The sequence below is a fragment of the Pygoscelis adeliae genome, unplaced genomic scaffold, assembly GCF_000699105.1.
Source record: "Pygoscelis adeliae isolate BGI_AS28 unplaced genomic scaffold, ASM69910v1 Scaffold17, whole genome shotgun sequence".
NCBI classification, from domain to species: Eukaryota; Metazoa; Chordata; class Aves; order Sphenisciformes; family Spheniscidae; genus Pygoscelis; species Pygoscelis adeliae.
Genome location: NW_008825234.1, coordinates 1,544,098 through 1,568,736, shown reverse-complemented (window position 1 = coordinate 1,568,736; position 24,639 = coordinate 1,544,098). Strand labels below are relative to the sequence as shown.

Here is a 24,639-nt window from a genome sequence, read left to right as displayed (position 1 = left end):
CCACCAGTGCCCCCAAGTCCTTCTCGGCAGGACTGCTCTCAATCCCTTCCTCCCCCAGCCTGTATTGATAGTGGGGGTTGCCCTGACCCAGGTGCAGGACCTTGCACTTGACCTTGTTGAACCTCCTGAGGTTCACATGGGCCCACTTCTTGAGCTTGTCCAGGTCCCTCTGGATGGCATCCCGTTATGTGGAGGGCAGAGAGAAAATGCGGGTGTGCAGTGACAGAATAAGAAGCAACAAACACAAGTTGTAACAAAAGAAAATCCATTTAGAAATAAGGAAGGAATTTTTCACCATGAGGGTAGTTAAACACTAGAACAAATCTGTTTCTCTGAAATCTCTGATTTTCCAGAGATGCTGTAGTATCTCCATCCTGGAAGATATTCAAAACTGGACTGACAGGACAGAGCCCTGAGAATGTGCTCTAAGCTGGTGCTTTTTGTTGAGCAAGTGTTGGACCAGATAGCCTCCAGAGGTCCCTTCCAACCTCAGCTACTCCATGATTCCATGGCACTAGTGCAATATAAGATGGCATGTGAGATGCTCTAAGATCAAAGAAAGGCAAGCAGCACCTTGTGGTGAAAAGACAAAATGTTGAACAGAGCATATCGGCTTGAGTCAGAACCTAGATAATTTTTAAGAAGCTGTTGCAGTCTGTCACTTGAAGCAAAATTGCCAGAGTCATGATCTTGCCAGAGGAGCTGTCAGATATCTTCAGATCCTTTTCCAAAACTGTACTTATACAGGTAGTTCATAAGGACTTAGGGTGGGAAAGCATGGATGAATAACAAGTGACATAATTTTTAAAAATACGTTGCATCCCCATTCTTCTGGATTATCTGATGCTCTGTCTCTTTATCTAAATTTCTGCTTGATTCTATGATATTAATAGGAATAACCCAAGAACATCTATATTCTACCAATACTTTATGTGAATATTTGTAGATTAGGATGCTATTCATGCAGGTCTGACATAGACAGAGGCATAATAACAGGTCGTAAGGATGGCATAAACAAAGAAAAAAGATTATTTCAAGGCATTGATTATATACAAACACCTGTGCATTTAGATGAGAATACACTGATTTGTACAGAAAATGAAATCTTCAAAAATGCTGCTATGCCAAAATAATTTATTAATATTCATTTTTTCTATTCAAAATGCATTTTAATAGCAAAAAGAAGAAAAAACAAGGAATGCTTTTATGTCAGTAATCACTCCACAACAGGAAAGAAATTCAGATCTGTGAGGATCCCTTTTAGTCCTTAGGGAAAAAAGAAAAAAAAAAAAAAATAGTACTTAATTTTCCAGTGAGCAAAACCAGATAAAAAGTGGAACCCATAGAAAATGAAAAGATCAAAATGTAACACGTAAAAGAAAAAAAAAAAAAGGAAGAAAAGACACAGTAAGCTAGCAAATTATGTACAATATTTAAAAGCCTGTATGGGCTTGCTCTGTGGTCCTCACTCTTACTTTATAACACTGAATCCTACTGTGATGTGCTGTGTTCTTTAGCTCAGACCTTCCTTGCCATGTTTACTGACTTCTACTCATCATTTATTTTACTTTGAGCATTGGTTATTAGTTGTATACTATAATTATTGTACGAAAGTCTAAACAGTAAATCCCAGTATTATAACTATTATAAGTAGGTGTAGCAGGCTGAGGGGGAGGAGTGAAAAAAATTAGATACAATGGGATAATTAGAGTCCATCAAGTAAACAAGTGAACAGTTATCTTTTTCTTTTGACTTTCATTAGGTAATATAAGGTCCATAAAGGAATCAACTACTATAAAAACAAATTGCTTGGGTCTTTACCTAAAGTACTTATAGTGTAAAAGAACTTCAGGAACTTTTGCAGAAATGAAGAAAGAATTGCACACGGACAACTTCAGTGTTCAGTGTGTCCCTGAAATAGGCATATTCAAAGGCTTGGGCTCTGATCCAAATCCCATGTCAATAGGATTGTTCAGACTTTTAGAGACCTTGCTTAGGCCCTCGGACAGTTACATGTATGCGCTGTTTCTTCAGTGTGGAGTGGAGAAGGTGTTGAGAGCTCACTAAGTTTTCCACCTCTTCAGTTTCCTTACTCATAAGATTTTCCCAGAGGAGAAGGCAATGTACAAGCAACCTCCCACCCCATACGATGCTGTAACTTTCTAAGATTTGGGATTCATTTCTGCTAACATTGTCTTGCTAAATATGTCTCACAGGCCAACTATCATAGATTGTAATGTGGAGATGCATGCATGCACCTCACTTTACAGCTTAGAGGGAGAAAAATGGTGATGCAGTAGTATCATATGCTGAGCACTTAGGAACTGACAGTAGCAAGAGCAGTGAAGTGTTTTAAAACAGGCAATGCTGCCTGGATAATGAAACCGTCCATGTGGGCAGGAAGCCTGTATGACCACATATAGGTTCAGCTTGTTAGCCATCATGTTTTCCCGTGCTTGGGAGAAAGTGAGTAATTTGATACACCGACCACAGATTTGGAAAGTCTTGTTTCTGAAGTCTTTGGCCTTTGGTAGGACTGTAGCTGCTATTACTGAAGTATCATTGCCTCTCTCTGCAGAATCTCTCAAACTAAATGCTGTATATTTTCCTTTTCAAAAAGAAGGTGCTGTTTTGCATGACTCCCTACACTAAAAACAGCAAGCCATTTCTTCTGCCAAAAAGTTGTTTAAATATGGATGTGATAGGAACAAAGGGAGGAAACAATCAAGGACGTAGAGGCTGTAGCCCTTATTCTCCAGTGACTCCTGGTATGACATGGAATGAGTCACTCAACTTTTCTGTGTCTCAATTTCCCATCTGTAAAATGGGGTTAAAATACCTACCTCACAGGGGTGTTGTGAGGCTTTTAAAAATAATGTTTGTAAAGTGCTTTGAGATCCTTGGATGAAAGGTGCAATAAGAAATCAAATTATTCACTTCTTTTAATGCAATACAAGAATGCACTTCTGTTGAGATGGCTAAAGGCTTCCAGCTCTTTATAGCTATTCCACATACTCTTCACTATAATTTCCCTCCTCTCATTTGTTATATCTGCTGGGAGTTAAAAAGGACAAATTTTGCAATCAAGAATACCTAAATTGTCATAGTATTGTGCAGATGAGGGCTAAAATAATCTGATATTCTTTTTAAACTGTGTTGCATATTCCTTCTCCATGCAACCCTAAAGCTAACAGAAAAAGGATATATGATAACTTTGTCTGCTCTTCACCTAACCTGGCTAACTTGTGTCTTTTTGAGACAAACTCAGCCTCTTCAGCAAATAAAAAACTGCAATTTGGGTCAATGGTTACAAAACTTATGTAAGGTGTAGAGTAGGTGTTTTAGTCCTATATGCTTTGCAGTCACTTAACAAACAGCCATTAAACAGCACAGTGTAAAGGTAGTTACCAAGTTAAAGGTTAAATCTTCGGAATCATAGAAATGTGAAATGGAAGCAAGATTAGATTTTACAGAGCTGGATCAAAGAAAAGGCACAGAGGTTCACATAGAGCTGCTAGGCTAACATACTTTCCAGAAGAACCTTAACTAATACACAAACTAATTCAGTACTTAAAATTTCAGTTTAATAAAGAGGTGACACAGGTGCTTCACTAGAGCAGGCTCAGCATCTAACAGCCTGTTATTGAGGAGATGACACAATGTACATAAATATCCTTTTCATTAAAATTAACTGCTGCATGGAGATAAGAAACATGAGCAAAATAGTTGTTAAAGAAAATAGATGCAAGAAAAGGCCAAAAATTAAAAGAGGAGGAATGAAACTTGATTAAAATATTTTGTTTTCCTGCCTCTCTCATCCGGGATTCATGCTTTACACTTTCTTCTCCTCCACCACCTTTTTTTCTTCTTCTTTTTAGGATTGAACGGGCAGGAGAACTGAAAAGGATATAACCAAACAAACAGAATAAAAAATATTGTAGTTACAGCTTTCACCCAGCTTCACCTACTCAAAAGGAATTTACATGTCTTCACTCATACAGTACGTGATTCATATTTTGACTTTTCACTGTTGTGGAGGCAAAGTATAACATATTCCTCCCATTGGTGATCATTTACATGACGCTCATTCATGTAAAAACAAACACTAACCCCCTTTTTTAAAAAACAAACCCTAAAACTTTTCACATTTCAAAAGTTGGCCTAGAATAGTCACTGCATACCTGAACAGTTCTCTGGGTGGCTTGAGAAAATATGTTTTCCTACTCTTTATTTCAGTATCCTGTTAGAGCTAGGTCTGGACTGATTTCACCAGTGTTTGTAGATATCTCATCCCAAACTTGAAGGCACTGGCAATTTTGGAGCTATAGCTCACTGCTTCTTTAATTACTTTGGTGTTCTTTCTGCTACATCTGACTGCCCATCAGACGTAGTTACAAGAAGGACCCCACAAAAGCAGCAGTTTCTACTGAACAGTCTTCTTGGCATCAGGTTTTATCCTTAATTTTTAAATTAATGTGGGATTTGTTTGTACATTTCACTTTAGAAAATTATTATCAGTGTATTAAAACATTTGCTTTTCAAATAGCACAAACTAATTATCCAGTAATCCTTAACTGCCTACTTCTATGCAGTCATTCAAGATGGAAATTTTTCAAATAGGAAGTGTAAGTGGCACCCCTTACTTTTACACTGAAAATCTGATACTCCTGATAAACTTAATTTTTGAGGGACTGAAACATAAATATGAATTATGATTATCTTGAGAACAACAGCAACTAAAATAAAACCACCTTTGATGATAAATAGGTAACCCACTATTGACTTGGAATATCTTGTCATGTGAAAATACCATACATCCTTCCCTTTTAATTATATTCCCACTGTATTCAAGTTGATAATATATACTATTTTACCTTTAGAGCATTTTTTTTCCCTAGATGTAGCCTAGTCATCTACCAGTTCTGCTGCTTAACTACAGCCTACTATCATCCCAGGATCCCTAACCACTGTGTAGAAGGAATACTATCTTGTGGCTGAAATATTAATTATTGTGCTGTTGAGCTTTGTATTTAAAACTCTGATTTATTATCATGTCCACTGACATAAACATTATTTTTATCGAAAATTATTTCCTATCGTCAAAATGTTAGTGTACAAGCCACCTACTACCTGAAATTCCCCACTTTGGTTTGTTTAACCCAAAACATAAAAGTCACACTTTAGAAAATGCTTCCTGTTTAGGTGTACCAGTGTTGAAAATACATCTGAGCTGAAAAGATGCTATCAGAAGTTGATGGACTAGCTCTTGAGCAGGTGTTAATTGTCCTAGCTCTACTGGTTTCTTTCAATTTGCACCAGCTGAAAAACTGGCCTAGCATGTCAATGTAATGACAGATTTAGGAACTTTCTTTTCCAGTTGTGATGCAAAACATTTAAATAGTGCTTGAGTAGCCGATTATCAAAATATAATTTATGCGACGTTCATTAGTAGATAATGATGAATGTACATGTGTTTTAAGAATGGGTCTAAGAATGACATAAGTTCTGAGTGAACATGAGATATCAGAAAATGCTCTCTGGATGATATTCATCTGACCAAATATGGATATCTTTAAGGTAGGCATCTAATCTGAGTGCCTCTGTTGTCAATGAAGAGAAACAGGCACTTCTAGTAGTTACTAATTTTATTCTCAAGAAGATACCTTGACCAGATCAGGTGGACTGTATCCTTAAAGTGTCTGCTTCTCTTACTGACTAAAGACGGGAACATCAAATAACTTACTCGGACATAGATGCCTGCCTTGCTCATGTCTAAAGTTAGGTGAGATGAATCTCACCCTCAGGGCCTCACATTGGCTCCATCTTATCAAATTGTCCCTCTATTATTCAACGGTTACTAAAACAAAGCTAAGTAAAATGTGGTAACTCTGCACCATTATGTTACAATACACAAGACAGTGGATAACAGCCCTATCATACATGTATGACCATATAATTTGGGCTAGCATCTTAACTTAAAATTATATTGTGCATATAATTGCTTCTATCTTCCTTTCATGTAACAACTCTTTTAAAATTCTTACTTCTCCACAGTTTGCATAGTTAAACAGAGATTTTGATTTCTACTGATGGATCCACTAAGTAAAATGCCATTTTGATCTTTGCATATAGTTATTGCTTATCTAGTGTTAATGGTGTGTATGGTGTTAAAAAAGTGACAATTTCCTGCTTGGTGTGTATTCTTTCTCTTTTGGTGAATGATGTTCATCAGTAAGAGAATAAATCCAGTAGTATTCACTCCTTTGCCACCTATCATATTTACAAGAAATACAGGAGTGAGAAAAGTTGGAAACCTAGGCAATTGTGTCATATTAGTAATATGATTGTAATAAACCCCATAAAACTGTAAATATAGAAGTGAAAGGAGAAACATAAGTATTTATGCCATAATATTTAGCAGTAGTAGTAATTAGCATTTTGATTGCCTTTCTCTTACTGGTTCTGTGAAAGAAATTCATGTGAATAGCAAATAAACAAAAATAGCCTTATGGACTATAGAGAAATTCACTTCACATGGGCCTTAGTGTTATAGAATTGCTGTATGATTAACAATATTTGACATGCAGTTTGTTTTCTGTCCGTGCGATTGCAACAACAGTTCCAATTGTAGCCACTTTTTTCTTTTCTTTTCCTTTTTCTTTCTTTCTTTGTTTCTTTCTTTCTTTGTTTCTGTTTTTTATGCAGAAGACCATCAAATGAATTGTCACAATACTCGAATAATGCAAGACACAGAAAAAGACGATAACAATAATGATGAGTATGATAATTACGATGAACTGGTGGCCAAGTCATTGTTAAATCTTGGCAAAATTGCAGAGGATGCAGCATACAGAGCCAGGACAGAATCAGAAATGAACAGCAATACATCTAATAGTCTGGAAGATGATAGTGACAAAAATGAAAATATTGGTCGGAAAAGTGAGCTGAGTTTAGATTTAGACAGTGATGTTGTTAGGGAAACAGTGGACTCCCTTAAATTATTAGCACAAGGACACGGTGTAGTCCTTTCAGAAAACATTAATGACAGAAATTATGCAGACAATACTTCACAGCAAGATAATAGGAATATGAACTTTGTAATGCTAGGGAAGCCTGTGAACAATGGACTTACGGAAAAAATGGTGGAGGAGAGTGATGAAGAGGTGTGTCTCAGCAGTTTGGAGTGCTTAAGGAACCAGTGTTTTGATCTGGCTAGGAAACTCAGTGAGACAAACCCACAGGAAAGAAATCAACAGCAAAACATGAACACTCGTCAGCATGTCAGGCAAGAAGATGACTTCCAAGGAAGAACACCAGACCGGAATTACTCTGATATGATGAACCTAATGAGGCTTGAAGAACAGTTGAGCCCCAGATCTAGGACTTTTTCTAGCTGTGCAAAGGAGGATGGTTGTCATGAAAGAGACGATGATACCACCTCTATTACTTCAGATAGGTCTGAAGAAGTGTTTGATATGACAAAAGGTAACTTAACCCTGCTTGAGAAAGCAATTGCTTTGGAAACTGAGAGAGCAAAAGCCATGAGAGAAAAAATGGCAGTGGAAGCTGGAAGGAGGGATAATATGAGATCATTTGAGGAACAGTCTCCAAGACACCTTTCTGGAGATGACAGGAAGCCTAAACCCAGTGACGGCCATGTCAAAAAGCCATATTATGGTAAAGGTAATATTTCTATATACCGTATGTTATGTCATGAGAAAGTGTGAGCTAACGTGTTAAGTTTTGCATAGAATTCTGAAATGAAGTTATTAATTCCACAAAATGGGAACTTTATTTAAATTGTAGTAGTATGGCATGATTGTAAAATAGCATCATGCTGTGGTTATAAAATTAAAAAAAATCATTCTGCAGTGTTAGAAATATGTACAGTATTTCAGTGAATATCATTTGGCAAAATTAAAAAAATAACTTTTCAGGGAAACAAAACAAATAAGAGATCATGTTGAAAGAGGCAAAGATTTTTCTCAAGTTTTTAATATATTTTATAGTAATAATTAAAAAACAATGAAGAGAATTACGTTGCAAACTATATCAGAGAGTGGGGGTTTGTGTAGCAGGTAGTCAGTCAGCTATGAAGTCCGTATTTTACAGATTGGATTGGGTAGGTGGCATCGTGATTTATAAAATTATCATCAAATGACAGTTATTGATGAAGCCTCTCCCATCTAAAATGTAGAATTGCCTGATAGAAATTGAACAGCATCAGAATGACCGATAACGTAAGATAGGGGCAGTGACTGCACATTAATTATCTTAAGATAGTAAGGTAATGGAAACCATTTGCTATGCAAGGCATGGTGTGGCCTGGGCTGAGATCAATAGCAATTTCTTTCTTATGTGCATTCCACTTCACTGGTTTCATTCCATTGTGGAAACAGTTAAGGTGCTGCCTTGACCATAATTCAATATAAAAAAAAAAAAAAAAAAAAAAAAAAGAACAGACTAAAGGTTACCTTTAGAATGCCTTTTAATTTACGGGATTATCATGGTGATGGTGTGTTTATATTACCACACCCCTTTTCAACGTGTCTACATCTGTACATGTAGGGCTGTGTTGTATAAAGTGTTCAATACCTCCTGAGACTCATTGAACACCCCTGATTCCCATTGACTTTAGTGGAAGTTGAGGACGTGGTATTTCTTGGGAGATGCTAAGCAGTGACGGGGTTCATCTTATGTTTGTTGTAAAATATTTGGTTTTCTTTCTACAACTGAGATGGTGGGCATTTTTCTCCTTTTTATAAATCCCTGTTTTGGAAGAGTAATACCCTAAGATCTGCCTGTGACATTCAGGTAGACAGACAACATCTTGGTCCAAGAAAGGTTTTGATCTTTTTTTACAAGCCTTAAAGAAAAGTAATGACCAGTCTTTTAGAAAAGCATGGAAATTACTCATGTCAAACACTCTTCTGCAATGTATTTTAGTGAAGTTTTGTTTGTTTTAAACACAAGTATATGGTCCAGTGAGTGCTGTAGTAACTTTGGGTATTTGGGGAAGACAACTTTATTTAGTTAGTGTATTACTGCATAGCCATGTGGATGTTGTGCTAGATGTTGTTCGCATATGACCTATTGTAGGTACATTTCCCTTTGAATATATGTCTCTAATAAAACCACACAAAACATGGCAAACCAATATTAATTTTTGAAGAGCTTTTTAACTCTGGTGTTGTCCAGCCCTTCCAGTCTATGTATGCCTGGGAAAACATTTATGCATATAGATCTGCTGTCTCAAAAAAGACTATATAATTTCTGACAGTAACAAAAGTATGGACTTCCTATTTCAGTAAATTCTAGAGCTTCTTTGAACCATCCTATCTCTTGGGAGCTGCAGGCTGAATTGACAATAGGTCCAGACCCCAGCCAGGGACTAAATATTGTGGTAGTTTGGACCAAGAAACTTTGTGGAGTGGATCGTTCTATGCTTTTTTAATAAAGGAAGAAAGAAAAACTTATTCCTTACTTACTTTAAAAAACGTAGGAAACATTCTGGTAGTTGTTGAGAGAGGAAGCTTTAAGTAAGACAATTGCTTATATCATTTGTTCTCCACTCACACATTATCTTCCAAATACTCCTGGAAGAGATACGCACAGAGATGTATGATATGGTTAAGTGGAAACTTTTTGGGTACAGAAGTTTGCCATGAGAACTACCTCCTGGCTTTAGGAGTTCTGCTTTCAGAGATTGCTGAAACAACTGTTAAGGGACCACTAACCATTTTTTCCCTGCCATTTAAAGCCTTCTAAACAGGCTTTCTTCTGAAATTTATGAATTTTAAAACCTTTTGAGTCCTCTGACAACCTTCACTCACGCAGTACTCCCATTGTGGCAAGGAGTGAGGAAAGGTTACAGAATTAAATAAAACTATGCAATATTTCTCCCAATTAGCAGAAAAGGATTTACAAAAGAGCATCCAGTGTTTTGTATAAAGTTGTGGAAAGTTTAGTCAAATGTCTTCCATTAAAAGCAATGGGAAATTGTGCAAGTACAATTCTATGCAAGTTTTGAAATCATTAAGAATAGTATACAGCATCTTTTCTGACTCATTAGACCATAAAGGCTCTTGACCAAGGATCTGATAAATGCTATAATTTTATAGCATAGACTTGAATACAGAGGAGGATTTGCTTGACACTGTAGGATGTAGGTGTCCGGATCCTCAGCTGCTCTAAATTAGAATACCTTCATTGACTTCAGTGGAGTTCTGACAATGCGGAGTAGCTAAAGTTCCTCTAGTTTAAAGTCTCTAAAAAGCCATTATGGTCTATTAATCATCTACATTTTTTGCAGTCCTTGAATATTGTTATATTTACATAATTTATATTTCATTTACATTACTTATTCACTTGCCTAATACTTTTACACATCCCAAAGTACTTGACATGAAGAGTTGCTTAGAGTTGTGTATGTATGTAGCTGTGGGCTTGCTGTTCTAGTGGTCTCAGCACAGGCCTATCTGGCAGGAATACAAATCCCTCCTCTGACATTTGCTCCTTCTGTGGCCTTGGATTTAACTTCTTGATCTCTTTGTTTCAATTTCCTGACGTATAAGAGTATGGTATTTCCAGGAGTGTTGTGATAACTGTATAGCACTTTGGAGATAGATTTGTATGTGTATTTATCGTTAAAGAGCATGAAACAAAGAACTGTAATCTACAGTCAACATGCAGGTTATGTAAAATAAAACTTTCATAATTAGGGATTTCATTTGCAAAAGACAAGGTTTAAATAGCATATTAAATTTAAGAATGGATTTAAGACATGGAGAGTCATTACAATGAGCTAAAGAATTTCTTTAAAATGAAGGAGTTTTGGAAGAACTTGGAATGTAAAAGTGTATATATATATATATATATATAAAAAACCCACCAGAGGGAAATCAAGGAAAAATAAGTCCACAACTGAATGTGAAGTCTGGATTGTATTGATTAATGCTGAAAAAAATGGGTTGTATGTGAAGTTCTGCAAGTACTGAAATTTCCACTGATTGTACTGAGGGTTACATTTGTTGAAGCTGGGATGGAATTTAATGTAAGAAAGACCTAATGGAAAAAAGTAGCAAAATCTTATTTTCCGGAGACAAAAGCATAAATACTGAAGCAGAGTAATGACAAGAGCAGCATAAAATACTTAAATGAGGATAGCTCAGACTGGGTGTTGAAAGGAGGATGGACTAAAAAAATGGAAGGGGGATGTTGGTTGATCTTGAGCCAAAATGGTAGCAGTTAGAGTATCCTGAATTTGGTTCCCTTAATTCTAATGAGAAAATTAGCAATAGTCTCCAAAATCTGGCAACTGTGGTCAAGATGATAAGATGTAATTTGTATCACGTGCTGGGCTGGAAGGTTAGGGATGTTATTTTACAGATGTTCTGTTAAAGGAAACAAGCTGATGAAGTATGTGAGCAAGTTCTAGTTCAGGATTAATCTCACCAGCAGTTCCACTACTTTATTGGCAGAAAACTTTATTTTGTTGAAAAAATGTCTATTTAGACTTTTCATTGATTTGTAGACAGAAGATCCAACAACATTCTAAAAGATCATTAACCTTTTAAGCATATGAATATTCAGGCATTATATATGCATGTTTGTAATGGCCCGAATTTACACAGCCAGTGATACTTTCAGTAATTCTGATTACAGCGTTTACCCCACCATAATTTATTGAAGATAAAGGAATATTTACATAATTTCTACCACTTCATAAGGAATTTAAAGAAAACAAGAGTTGTCTCCTCAGTGAGCTTTGGAAAAGGGATTTATTTGTGCTGAATCGTTGAATCATTATGGGTTTGCTACTCTCAGGACATTGAACTTCTATGACAGTACATTTGCAGACCTTAATACATCAGGCAAATAAGAATGTAATGAAGGGAAACTCCAACTAAACAGTTTCCAAATGACCTTACACCCTTGAGCTGATGCTTGCCAGCAGAACATTGATTGACAGTGGTATGGCTTTGCTATAAAAAGGTCACTTTCCAATCACTGTGGATGGATATTGCTGTGATCATAGGAGCCTGCAGTCTGAAAAGAAGATAATGGGATAAAAGTGACAGAACTGTGATAAGAAGTAGAAGGTTTTTTTTTCTTCTAGTTTTCATAAGAACATTTACCAAAGAGTAAATGACATGATTAAATGAACCTTCTTACAGAAATGTGAAAAGCATCATTCACTTGACACATTTGTTGTAAATTATAGATCCCTCAAGAACAGAAAAGAAAGAGAGCAAATGTCCTACCCCTGGGTGTGATGGAACTGGCCATGTAACGGGGCTTTACCCCCATCACCGCAGTTTGTCAGGATGCCCACACAAAGATAGGGTCCCTCCAGAAAGTAAGTTCACATTGTTTCATGGAAACCGGGGATAAAACTACAAAGATTTTTCTAGCATGCTTTTTAAACCTTTTATTTAAAAAATTAATTTCATTTTTCAGTATGGTTTGTTTCAACTTAGTCAACTGTTCTGTGTTATACTTTTTCCTTTATTCCATCATTTCCATTTTCTACTAACTTTTACACTAAAAGAACAACTTTTAAAGCTGTATTCTTTGATTTTAAGAATCCTAGGTTATTTTTAAATAGATGTATTCAGTCAACAGAGAAAAAGGTTTCCAGAAGATGTGCACTGCTTTTACTTCTGCGTGCTGATGTCACATCAACTGTCCCTGTTGTCTTGTACAGGAATAATTGCACTTGAAAAACTTGCAACCTCTTTCCTTTGTTGTTGTTGTATCTGAAACATAGCTTATATTAAACTAGTTTATATTATTAAAAATAACAATTTGGCTGTTTACTTAGTTACATAACTCAGGATTTTGAGCAAACATCCCCTGACAGTCACATGGGTGGAATTTCCTGCCATGGCAGCGGATTCTCTGCAAAGGAAGTTCACCCATATGAGCTCATGGACGTTCACCTGAAGGCAGAGGGCTCCGTTTCTGGAAGTCACCTCCTTGGCTGGTGGAATCGGCATAGTTCTGTTGCAGCTAATCGCTCTATGCTGATTTACACCAGGCAAGCGTCTAGCTAAGATCTGGTTCTCTTTCACACCAATTTTAAAATGGAGTTATTCCATTGAAGCCTATGGACCTAAAATCCCCACTGTCCATCAGCACTTATAGGCCTAACCTCAATGGATTTACAACAGCCTAAAGGAAAATGTTATAAAGACAGTCAGGGCTAAAATGGTCCCCAGTTTCCAAAGGAAAGTAGATTCTGAAGGATAGGAGAATGGAAGTAGATTAGCACACCAAGAGTGACAGACATAAAAAGTCTCCTCTTTCATGGTAGAGTGGCTTCTTCCAGAAGTAAAGTAATGAGGAAGTGCTTATAGGAAACTTTGCTGTAGCTTGGTTGATCTCTGAATACAGTAGAACAAAATAGAGTAATTTCTCTGCTTTGTGAGACCCTGTAATTTTCTGAAACACAAATATTTATTCAGTTGCTCAAAGTTCTCTGGTTTTTACAAATGGTAGATAAAAAGTTCTTTAGAAGACTTTGTAAATCAAAGAAGAATATAGCTTTAAACTGTTTGCATGCTCTTGTACCTACTAAAATGAAAAAGGTGAGCTCATCTTTTTATTTTTTTCCTGTGATGTTGGCCTTGTGAAGCATGTTTCAAGAACAGCTTTGAATAGTAGGAATTTCAGAGTAAAGCTTTTGCATCTATACACGTTTTAGTACACTGATGATGGGGTGATGATGATGGTTATCTTTTAATCGGTATACGTCGTTAAATTCTCAAGTCTCTGAACAGGTTTTATTCAGTTCTTAACTCAGTCAAGGAATTCACTGATTTTATGAGATCTCATTGTGAGTGAGAACTAAATACAGGCTTCCAGACTAGTTCTTGTGTGAGAAAACCAGAACTTTGCAAGGGCTGGATGGCCTTTTTCCATAGAGTGATGTACTGCCATCCAGCGCTGAGACATGGATTCAGATATGTCTCACATCATACAAAACTCTTCAGTGTTACCAAAAAGTTCTTGATAATTTGGCACTTCATAGCATGAGCTTTATGATTTAGAGGAGCACTGCTCTGAGCAGCCTTGGGAGTAAGTTTTCCATCCAGCTTGCAATGGATGCAGATGTAAATCAGTTTACTTGCTTAAGCTTGTACCACTTATTTCTTTTTTACAGTTTTCTTTTTTTTTCTGCCATCCCTCAATTTTTTAAGTGCTTATTTTTAGTTTTTAGTCTTTTGAAAAAATTTCTACCCATTGCAATTTTCACATCTGTAGAGAATACAAATAAAAATTAAAGGCCCAATTCTGCTCGTCATATAGATATGAATTATATATCTTTGTGGAAGTGGGCAGAACTGGCCCCTAGCTCAATTGGGCTGTCTTACAGTTAGGGTTAAATTCTGTTTAGGGTTGTACCGAGGTGTGTTTCAAATAATTCAGTGTTCTACCAGTAAAACTTGAGAGCAGATTTTCAGCTCTCAAGTTTGATACTGTGTGTATAAAGCTATGCATTATGAATGCATACATTTTCTGAAATAATTTTTCTAGACCGTAATTTTGCATTGGACCGTTGCTAGCACACACTGTTGAGCTGATCTTTGCTCAGTGTTTTTGTATGAAGAAGATGTTGGAAGTCTTCTGCTTCACTGTTGCACCAGAGATGCATTTGTTTATAGGTTCTGTAACCTTCATAACTTTGTTGCCCTGTGTTAATGAGCATAGGGTCACGATACTTACTTCCCTCATCAGGCTTTATTGGCTATGTGTGTCACGTGTATTTTGAGGAATGCTGGTTGTTAATGAATCCTGCTTTGTTTTAAAATGGTTTCATATATACTGGGATTTGATTTTTTTTTTCTTGTTTTCATACTCTGCTGTTTTCTCTTACTCTCCTTGTCAAGTTCTTGCCATGCATGAAAATGTTCTTAAGTGTCCTACACCAGGCTGCACAGGCCGGGGCCACGTAAATAGCAACAGGAATTCCCACCGAAGGTAAGGATGCCGTCGCTGGACGCCAATCTAGAGGGAACAGTGCCTCCGAACTGCAGCCCTTCTAGCAGTCCATTGGCGGGGGGGTGTGAGTGTGTGTTTTGTTGTTTTGTTCTTAAGATTGACAGATGGTGCTTCGTGTGCTTTATCCATTTTAAAGAGTAACATTTATTCATGTATTTTCTGAGGAGGACGAGTGTGCGTTTGCTTCAGTATGGATGAATTGAGCCACAGAAGACATTTTAAGCATCCTTTAGCTTTTTGGGTGGATTTTTTTTCTTTTTGTTTTGATATTAGCTGAACAGCAGTGATACGAAACGAATAGTATGACTCCTTATGGGTATGTCACAGGGAGAAGGAAGAGTCTGCCAACATCAGCAGGACTAGGGCAGAATTCTTGTTCTCACACTTCAGTCTCTTCAGGGATTATTTTATAGTGCATGAAAAAATCCACTCTACTCCAAAAAAAGATTTTTTTAATACATGAGAAACAGCATTTTAAGTACACAGACATTATAAGAGTTAGCTTTCCTACTGACCACAGTCTCAATCCCAAAGTCCTTATTCAGCTAAAACTGAATGAGAATTTTGCCTGTTTAAGAAACATTATGAAAATGTCTCATTAAATTTAAAAATGAGAAGCCAGAAATGTTAGATGTAAATATTCTAGCCAAACAAAAGAAGATCAAGAAAAAAAGCAACTTTTCTATAGTTTCCTAAGATTAGTGATAGATTCTTACAAAAGGGATGCCATTGCCTATTAAATTCTGTCAAACAAATAACAAAATTATCAAAATGTTACTATAATTTTTAGCACATGTCATAATTTTCCCACAGAACAAGATCTTGCTTATTTCTTTACAATTTTAAAAAATCCAGGAAATGTGACTAAGAAGGTAAAAGGAACTATGCAAGGTTCCTATTATCGAATTCCTTTTTTTACCGTTAATTGTAATATGAAGGGTTAAAGGACTACACAGGTACTGGATGTTCAGTCTTATCAAGCTCTGGGTTACTAGAGCCCCTCATATTAACAGCATGTTTCCCGGAAGACTCTTGCGGGTACCAACCCATCTGCAATAAGCTCTGGTACCCCTTTCTCCTCTGCAGTGATGCTGCCAGTAGATGCAGCAGAAACCTCTGAGAAGGCTTTATGGGAATTACTGCTGCTCAAAGCAGCATTCACTTCTGGTTGAATATCTACTAGAATATTTGAGGTGTCTGAAGAAGAGCATGTCAGTGGAGCGCAGCTGCCTTCTGGCATGACTCCAAAACTGCACAGAGCCCCCTCACCCCTCTGCAGAACTAGAGCAGCGAGGGAGAGCTGGGGGGAGCAGTCTGCAGTCTGTGCTCACCTCTTTCTGCAGCTTTTGGGGCATTTTGCTCTGCTTCACTTTTTTTATTCTTTTTTTCCCCCCTTATTTCCTGTAGAGAAGGGAACATCTGGGAATGCGCTGATTTGCCTTTCATTTTAATTTCTTTTCCCGTGGAGAACACGGAAATCTGCGGTCACGTAAGCACGCAATAGACTATGACAAGGAAAGGACCCCCTCCATTGTCAGGTCACAGGTTTTTACAGCTTCACTAAGAGCACCATCTGCTGGCATCAATATATTTATTTTTCCCTGTTCTAAATCTTTTCCAGAAGAATCAGGCTTATTATTGTCACTTCAATAACAGTTTAGCATTTGCAAATTTAATTGAATTTCAATTCAAGTGCAGAAGTTCTTTTCATGTTACATCATCTACTATTAGACTACATACTTTAGTGGCTGAAATTCATGAACAAATACTAAGTATAGCATAGTTGAGATGTAGACTTAGAGACCCAAGGCCAAATTTTGCACTCATTTATATGCCTTGCAAAAAGATTGGAGTTAATGGAGCTGAATGAGGTGTGAAGCAGTGCAAGATTTGGCCTATATGGTGTTGTCATTTAATCATCTTCAGGAGCCATTTCATTGGCAACATTTATAGATGCATAAAGGTCACAAGTCTGCTAGCAGAGCTGCACAGTAGATTCCAGTTTATATTCTCCTCTCCTACTGGTATGTTCACTGGCTGACATCCATGAATAATCTACCCATGTACAGTCAGAGAAGAAGAGCAGCTGTAAGATCTACCATGCAACTTTGAAAGCAGAAGAAAGGAAGTCTATTCTAGAAAAAATACATATGACCAAAAAACTTGTGGAAACTCTTTTCCTTCAGATTCTTCCTGATGCTGGCTAAGGAGGAGAAGGAGTAATTGGATCAGTGCTATAATGTGAAACTACGCAGGACAAGACAATTAAATTTCCTTTCTGTAATTGCAGCCTCTCTGGATGTCCTATTGCTGCAGCAGAGAAACTGGCTAAAGCTCAAGAGAAGCATCAGAACTGTGATGTGTCAAAATCAAACCAGGCATCAGATCGGGTTTTAAGGTATTAGAAATCACTATAATACTTATTATTATGCAGAATTCATCACACATTCACCTAATCTGAGAATTTATATTTATATACGTTGTATATACATATATATCTCCTTTAAAGAAGAGTTAGAATTAGGGCTTCTGGATCGAATTCTCACAGTGTGTATTTCCCACTCAATTTACATGGGGGAGGGTTGGTAATTATTTTGGCAAATACATGTAAAGCTGAAAAGCTCATTTTTGTCTTAGGCATTGTTTGGTGTAAAGATGACTGCTGGAGTGCAAAGTCTAAGAACAATGTGAAAAAAGTTGGTATCTTTTGGGAATAAACTAATATTTACCGGTAAGTCTTGGTTTTTTCAGCAGGCTTTTACTAGTAAATATCAGTTTAAATTAAACCAGAAGCCCTATTTACACTACCAAACTGGTAGTACACGTTTTGGCAGGACACTTGGAAAAATGCCAGGTATAGCTTAGATTCCAAAATAAGGTCAGGCTTAGTTCTTTGTCTCTGTTCCCCCACTTACTGCCAGGAAGGATGGAAAGAGAGAGAAATTGTCCTAAATTTTCATGCGAGAAGGACCTGGAACCAATTTGACATAATTGTACCCCTTATCTTCATCCATACAGGATTCTGCATTTATCCAAAGCTGTATCCAGCTTTGTGCTATTGTCTCCTCTTTTGAGATATGTGGGTGGAAAAAATATTATTTCTAAGGAGCTGAAGTGTGAAGGATATATGTAAAGGAACTAGACTTCTGCATGATTGTACCAGCCTTATGCTGATGATGCCCCAAGAGCTGCAGAATTTCTCCATGGATACTGCGATATCTGTGGGCTGGGATAGGTACATCCCTCCCAGCTGCCTCGAGGAGCGTGGAAGAAGTGCCGCAGCTTTAGTTCCCAGAATTTCCTACTTATCCCATAGGTTTCTTAGCATTTAGCCATCTTCTAGATTTAAAATCTGATAGGGCTGCTTAAAATGAAAGTTTTCTACTGTATTATCGACATCATTCTTTGAATATTCTCTTAAAGCTTCATCTAATCTTGATGGTCTTTTAAAAAACCAGTCTTTCCATAGAGCTAAGAACACAGAATTATGGTTCACATCTACAGAAGATTTTTTTGTCGTGCCTGTTGACTTTGTTTTCCTTCCTCAGTTTTTGATGGGCTTTATCTTAAATGCACCTAATTCAGATTGTACAATTTTTCATACAGCATCCCAGACAGTTTTCTTCGAGAAGGTTCTTCAAAACCTATTAATAAAAAACACCCTTTGAGGGAATAACACAGTTTCTCACTTGATGGAAAAAGACAGATCAAAAATGTGGTGGCTTTTACCACTGCTCATTAGAGGGAAGCCACTGAAGTCAGATGCCATACAAAAGGCAACTGCTCAAAAGCAGCATCCAGTTTGCTGGCGAACTCCCTAGGAAGTTGCGCTGCAATCTTAACTTTGCTTGTGAGCCTGCCCTGTGTTTCAGGTTTTATAGACAACTCAAGTAATGCTTTCATCTTGTCTCCTGCTTCCCTTTTACCTTTAAGTCATTGAAGTATTTGAGATTAAGAACTTGGGAGCTATTTATAATATTTGCATGCAGGCAACTGATGGGCAGACAGAGATGTTCTAAGAGTAAATCTTGAATATTTGTCTTCATCCCAGTTTCCATCCCACCTGCATTTAAAATTTCTTATTTAAAAAGAAATTAAATTCATAGGACTTCTGTTCCACATAAATTTTGGATTTGCATTGAATGTACAGGATCTGAATTGCATTTTTTTAGCTAAATATAGATTATCTTGAGACAGGATCAAAATATTATTCATATCAGCTCATTGTATGAGCCCACTGTATTTTGTGAGGAAGAAGTGTCTAAAGGAATGAGCATACATAAATCAAAGTGAATAGTATGACTAATATGATTTCTTGGGTGATCTTTACATAAATATCCTGACTAAATTCTATGAAAATGAATTCATTCAGAAAAACATAATATTCAAAAGCTATTTCTTACTATTTATCACATTCCATTTTGTCAGTCAGCATGATGATACTTCTGGTCTTGACTGAATTTATGTTCCTATGAATGCTCCTTCCATTTTCTCTGGTTATAACTGCAGTAAAGAAAAAAAATAAAAAGAAAAAAGACTTGATGAGATGATTCTTGATTCCAACAGAAGCACCTCAGGTGTGCTGTTCATCATCTTTACCTCCTGCTAAACGCAGTAGGTAGACATGCAGCACTGTGTAGCATTTGCTCCCTATGATGCAGTCATATAACGCTTTCTTATATAGGTAAGGTCTGCAGGATCTGACCTTCATTTACCTGCTTTGAGAGCTGATGACTTCTGTGTCCACATGCAGAAGACAGCACAACAGTGGAGGAGTTCACTACAGCATTCTTTCACTGAGATTTCACAAGTTTCTCCAATGGCCGAATAGATCAGTCAGGGCTTCTCCTGACTATCCTCCCTGATTCTAAATGAAAGAGAAACTTAGCTGATACAGTTGTATTCTGTATTCATTTGCAGGACTTTCCTTGAGGTGTGTATCTGTGTATCAGGAATCGCAGCTCCTGCCAGAACCTTGCATTTAAGGGTGAGCAGGATCTGCAAGGCAGCAGCTCAAAGTCAACAGAGATTGTGAGACTCTCCTGTGTATTTCTCAAGATGAACATGAATTGTATATTGAGGGATGAAACAGGACTAGCTCCTTTGGAAAGCATACAGGAAAACAGCATACAACTCTGTTGAAAGAAATTCAGTGGAAACTCCATTAATTAAGTGGAGCTTCCAGTGCTATTTTTTCTTTTTGACATTTAAAGGAATTTGTCCAAACTTCTGTCAGTCTGCTTGCCTCTCTTTAATTCACCTTCTAAAAGAGAAAATGTTTGCTATGTGATGCAATTACATGGGGAAAGGGAAACCCTGAAGTATTTTAAAACAGAATTTTAAAATACTTTGAGCTACAGGATACATTTAGTGGTATTAGAATTAATTTTGTGTAGGCTTTGTTCAAGAAAATATATATTGTTTGTCTGCTGAAAATAACCAAACTAAGCAAATGCAATAATATATTGCTGTCTCTTGAGTACAAGAAATAACTAAGATTTTCTAATCTGAACTATAAATTATGCACAGACACAGTAAACTGAACTGCATCTAACAAACTTTACATATCTTTAATTTCTAGGCCCATGTGCTTTGTTAAGCAATTGGAGATCCCTCAGTATGGCTACAGAAACAATGTCCCCACCACCACACCCCGCTCCAACTTGGCCAAGGAACTAGAGAAATACTCTAAGACTACGTTTGAATATAACAGTTATGACAACCATGCCTATGGCAAGAGAGCCATAGCTCCCAAGGTGCAATCCAGGGATATATCCCCCAAAGGATATGATGGTAGGAGGTGCACACTCTTATACATGAGAGACAAGTTTGCAGTTAATCATGTTGTTGTATATGTAAACATCATACAAATAAGACATGTTTTCATGTTCATATAGTATTATGAGGAATGCTGTCATGTGTAAGTTATTTTAAAGGCCTTTTTAAAAAGCGTTGTTTTATACGGTGCTTGCTTCAGGATTGTTGCACTGGCAAAAGAACATCTCCGGCTATTAAGCTCCTGGGATGTGTTGAGATTGCAATAAAAGCTAAGTAATACAGCTAGTCCTTATGTTGCTATCTGGAAGACCTGGCCTCAAGGGTCACATTAGGATTCTTGCTTCCGTACGGTAGTTCAGGTAACCCATAAAGATAACATACTTGCTCTGTGGGGATATGGAAGTAGAAAACCTGGATCTCATTGCACTTCAGAAATCACCACTACTTAATGAGGCATTTCTGCTCATTTTGTCCTCATGAATACACCTGTTGAATTCTCTGGAAAACCTAACATAAGTAACATGTTTAGGAGTAGGCTGAAAGTGGCTTCAGTTCAGAAGACAATGGATGGGGTCTGTCAGGCAAGAGGATTTTTATTGGGGGAGAAAAATGAACTGCAGGATAAAGAATGAGGATTAGGATTGACATCAGGAATTTTTCAGAGCAGGACATTTATATGTGTATATATATTATATGTGTGTGTATATATATATATAAAAAACCAAACTGTGCCTTTATCTTTTTTTTTTTTCTTTTTTTGAATGTTAACAGTTTATTTTTTGGTTAAAATATCTGATACTACTCACTGACTACCATAGGAAGTTTCAGGCAGGTGTCAGATTTTTGTTTAGGAAAACAGAAATAAATATACTAGGTAGAACAATTTATGCTGTTGCCTGAACACAGACTCTGACGCTCAAAAGTAGGTAAGTGGAGAAAGGGAAAATTGCTATAGCTCTTGCCTTCATATTTCTGATGTTTTGGATATTTTGCTTTCTCATAGAATCAACAGGCATGTTGTTGCACTATAGCAGAAAGGAGAAGGGTTGTGAAAGGCAACATATTTTTGAGTAAAAAGTGCCCTTTTTTCTTCTCTCATACACTTGTCTTGTTTGCCTGTATCAGAATAAGGGCTTGAACATTATTAAAGGTAAAGCACTAACTCTAACTGTGGTTAGTAAGCTAACGAGTGTACATTAATATAAGGTAAATGAGATATTAACTGTTGTGTATATGCTCTGTCTACTCTTGCGGAAAGGAAAGAATCAGAGTATTGCTGGGGATCCTGTGGACACACGTATTTTCAGATCAAATTACTGATGCTTAAGCAACTGATACATATTTTTCTCATTTAAGACCCCTTTTCAGCAAACAATTAGAAACTCCACTTTTTTTTCCAAATGACCAGAACTTGAAAATACATGTAACATTGAACACAAGTTTAACAGTGGCCTTAAATAATGAAAGGCTATCATCTTCCTTTGATATAAATAGGAATTTTACTTGGAGGTAAGATTGGGACTAGGTTGCTTCACTGCTCAGTGACGTGAGCCAGAGCGGACTGAGGGACACTGTATACATGCGATTCATGCTGGTACAGCAAGTATATGTGGTTCTTGTGTACTCAGAACAGCTGAAGCCCATTGTAGCTGGAGCAAGTTGTTTGCCAAACAAAGGCTAATTCCCTATGGATTTGTTCCATACCCCTGGCTCTGCAGGAGGCAGCACACGCTGTACCTCATTCCAAGTGATGTGTGTGCTGTTTGGCCAGACAGACATGCCGACATGGTCCCAGAAATGGGACCTAATATGAGATTTTCTTTGTACCCTATCAGTGATTTTCATGAAACCTTTAGGATTCACATCTCTCTGATATTCTATAAGCACTCCATCATATTTGGCTTAAATTGGCAAAGGGTTTAAAAGTTCCTCAGGAAAATCAGCTAAATTCATAGAACGATGAAGTGAAATCCTGGGCACACTGAAATCAGTGGCACTGACTTTCAATGGGACAAGGATTTTGCTGACAGTTATTGTAAATAACAATATGAAAAAGAGTTCAGGAAGAAGCTCTTCACTTCAAAGAGACACTTTTCCTCAAGAAACTGCAGTATTTCTAGGTGATTTCATATTTGTGTGTAAAAAAAATTATTAATTATTGCTACTAAGGCCATTATGGAGGTACAGAGTGCACACCTGTTATGTATGTCAGCAAACACATTTACATAAAAGCAGATTTAGTTCTGAAAAGTCATCCTGAAAGACCTGAAAGTAAGCCTAAGGTTTTGGCGGAACTTGCAAGTAAACAGCACTCTAGTTTTTCTACTATATAAGATGAGACAAATAGTCTAAGGATCTGAAAAACCAATAAGTTCATGTCTCAATCCTTTTTTAACTGTAAGCTAGCACTGTATTTTCATCATCAGAGAAAGGGATTATATGGCCAATAAGTGTATGGTTGTGAGTGACATGAACATAAATAGCTCCTTTGGATTGTTTTCTTGATTTTTTTCCAGCAAGCTTTAGTAAAAACCAAACAGAAAATGGATACTTTGTATTGTGGGGTAGGATGCTCTGACAATTCTTGAGAAATCTTGTGTTTGTGGGCTTGTTTTTCCTTTGAAACCAGTTTTGTAGTGTATTGGATGTTGGGCTTATGGTATTACAGCAGCAGAGATAAGAACAGTTGGACATAGCAGGCAGAGGAGACAGCAACCCTTTCAGTTGCTCAGGTGATGGCAGGAGCTCCTCTCATCCCACCAGTAGGACTGGGTCCTTCCATCAAAACACTGAGAAAATGTTAGGAGTGGGATTCATCTAACCATATCTAGACTTTTATAATGTCAACACCTACATCTGAGCTTGTCACCCCTTTCAGATCCAAGGAGAAAGATAGATGCTTCTCTGATGCAATTCATCTCCTCCTGAAGTACGTATTTAAAACTGGTCAGGTGAATCATTGCCTGAAAGTTCCTATTTTTTTCTACTGCCTGTAGAGGAAGCCTGTAATGACTAGGTCAGATATCTGAAGTTAGGTGAGATGAATCTCTTACTGTGCAAGTCAGGAAAAGTGTTGAATCTGTAATTAATTTACATAATATATTCAGTGTTTAGGCAATACTGGGGATGAGGGTGCCTGGGCGCAATTTAATTCCACTCCAAATATCTTAGTTTGGTCCTTTCTGTTGTTGGGACCTCTCCCACACCTCCATTATTAATTAGCAAGAGGAGGCTGTAGACTTAGAGAGGTTCTTTGTAAGCAGCCCCCAGGCATGTCTGACAGGAGGCCAGTATGCATGTGCAGCTGGTTAGACCTGTGTCTCTTATTTAATGTGAAAGGTGTTCCCCACGTTTGGTTTCACTTCGGATCACAAAGCATAGGTGCGACTGCAGAGTTTCCAAAACCTGGTGCCACAGAGTTGGGCGACATAGCAAGCAGAATTATCTGGTATTGAAACAATGCATCTTTCCCTTCGTTAGAGATCTACTTGATTTAGTTCATGATAAATTGGTGATCTTTGTTTCTCCTGAAAAGCTAATGTGAAATGAACAGTCTGGGTTATGTGACTCATCTTAAAATGTACAGCTACAGTAAAGTTAAAATAACCATGGCCATTTCTCTCTAAGTGAGTTTTGCTTAAATTATTGGTGATCTAAAAGCTAATAATTGCGTAGCATGCTTATAGCACTTTACATCTTCAAAGTGTTTTGCAAATGAATCACAACACAACTAAATTTTAGAAGCAACTTTCTATTTATAGGGAAAATGGATTCGAGGGATAATATAGTTTGACCAAGGCCACAGAGGAGTCCATATCAGAGCCTGCATGAGTTTCTGATGGTTAGTCCTATGTATAA

General features: G+C 37.2%; 1 protein-coding gene across 2 annotated transcripts in view; it reads left to right on the top strand.

The window, feature by feature from the left end:
* Positions 1–24,639, top strand: part of MYT1L (myelin transcription factor 1-like) — a 309,228-nt gene that overhangs the window by 218,640 nt on the left and 65,949 nt on the right. Inside the window, exons 7-11 of one of the 2 annotated variants that reach the window (XM_009329297.1) lie at positions 6,706–7,683; positions 12,224–12,358; positions 14,892–14,982; positions 17,294–17,401; positions 20,585–20,796. In XM_009329297.1, coding sequence (XP_009327572.1) covers positions 6,706–7,683; positions 12,224–12,358; positions 14,892–14,982; positions 17,294–17,401; positions 20,585–20,796 — 1,524 coding nt within the window. The remainder of the gene's footprint in view (positions 1–6,705; positions 7,684–12,223; positions 12,359–14,891; positions 14,983–17,293; positions 17,402–20,584; positions 20,797–24,639) is intronic. The other variant, XM_009329298.1, reaches the window with a different exon arrangement.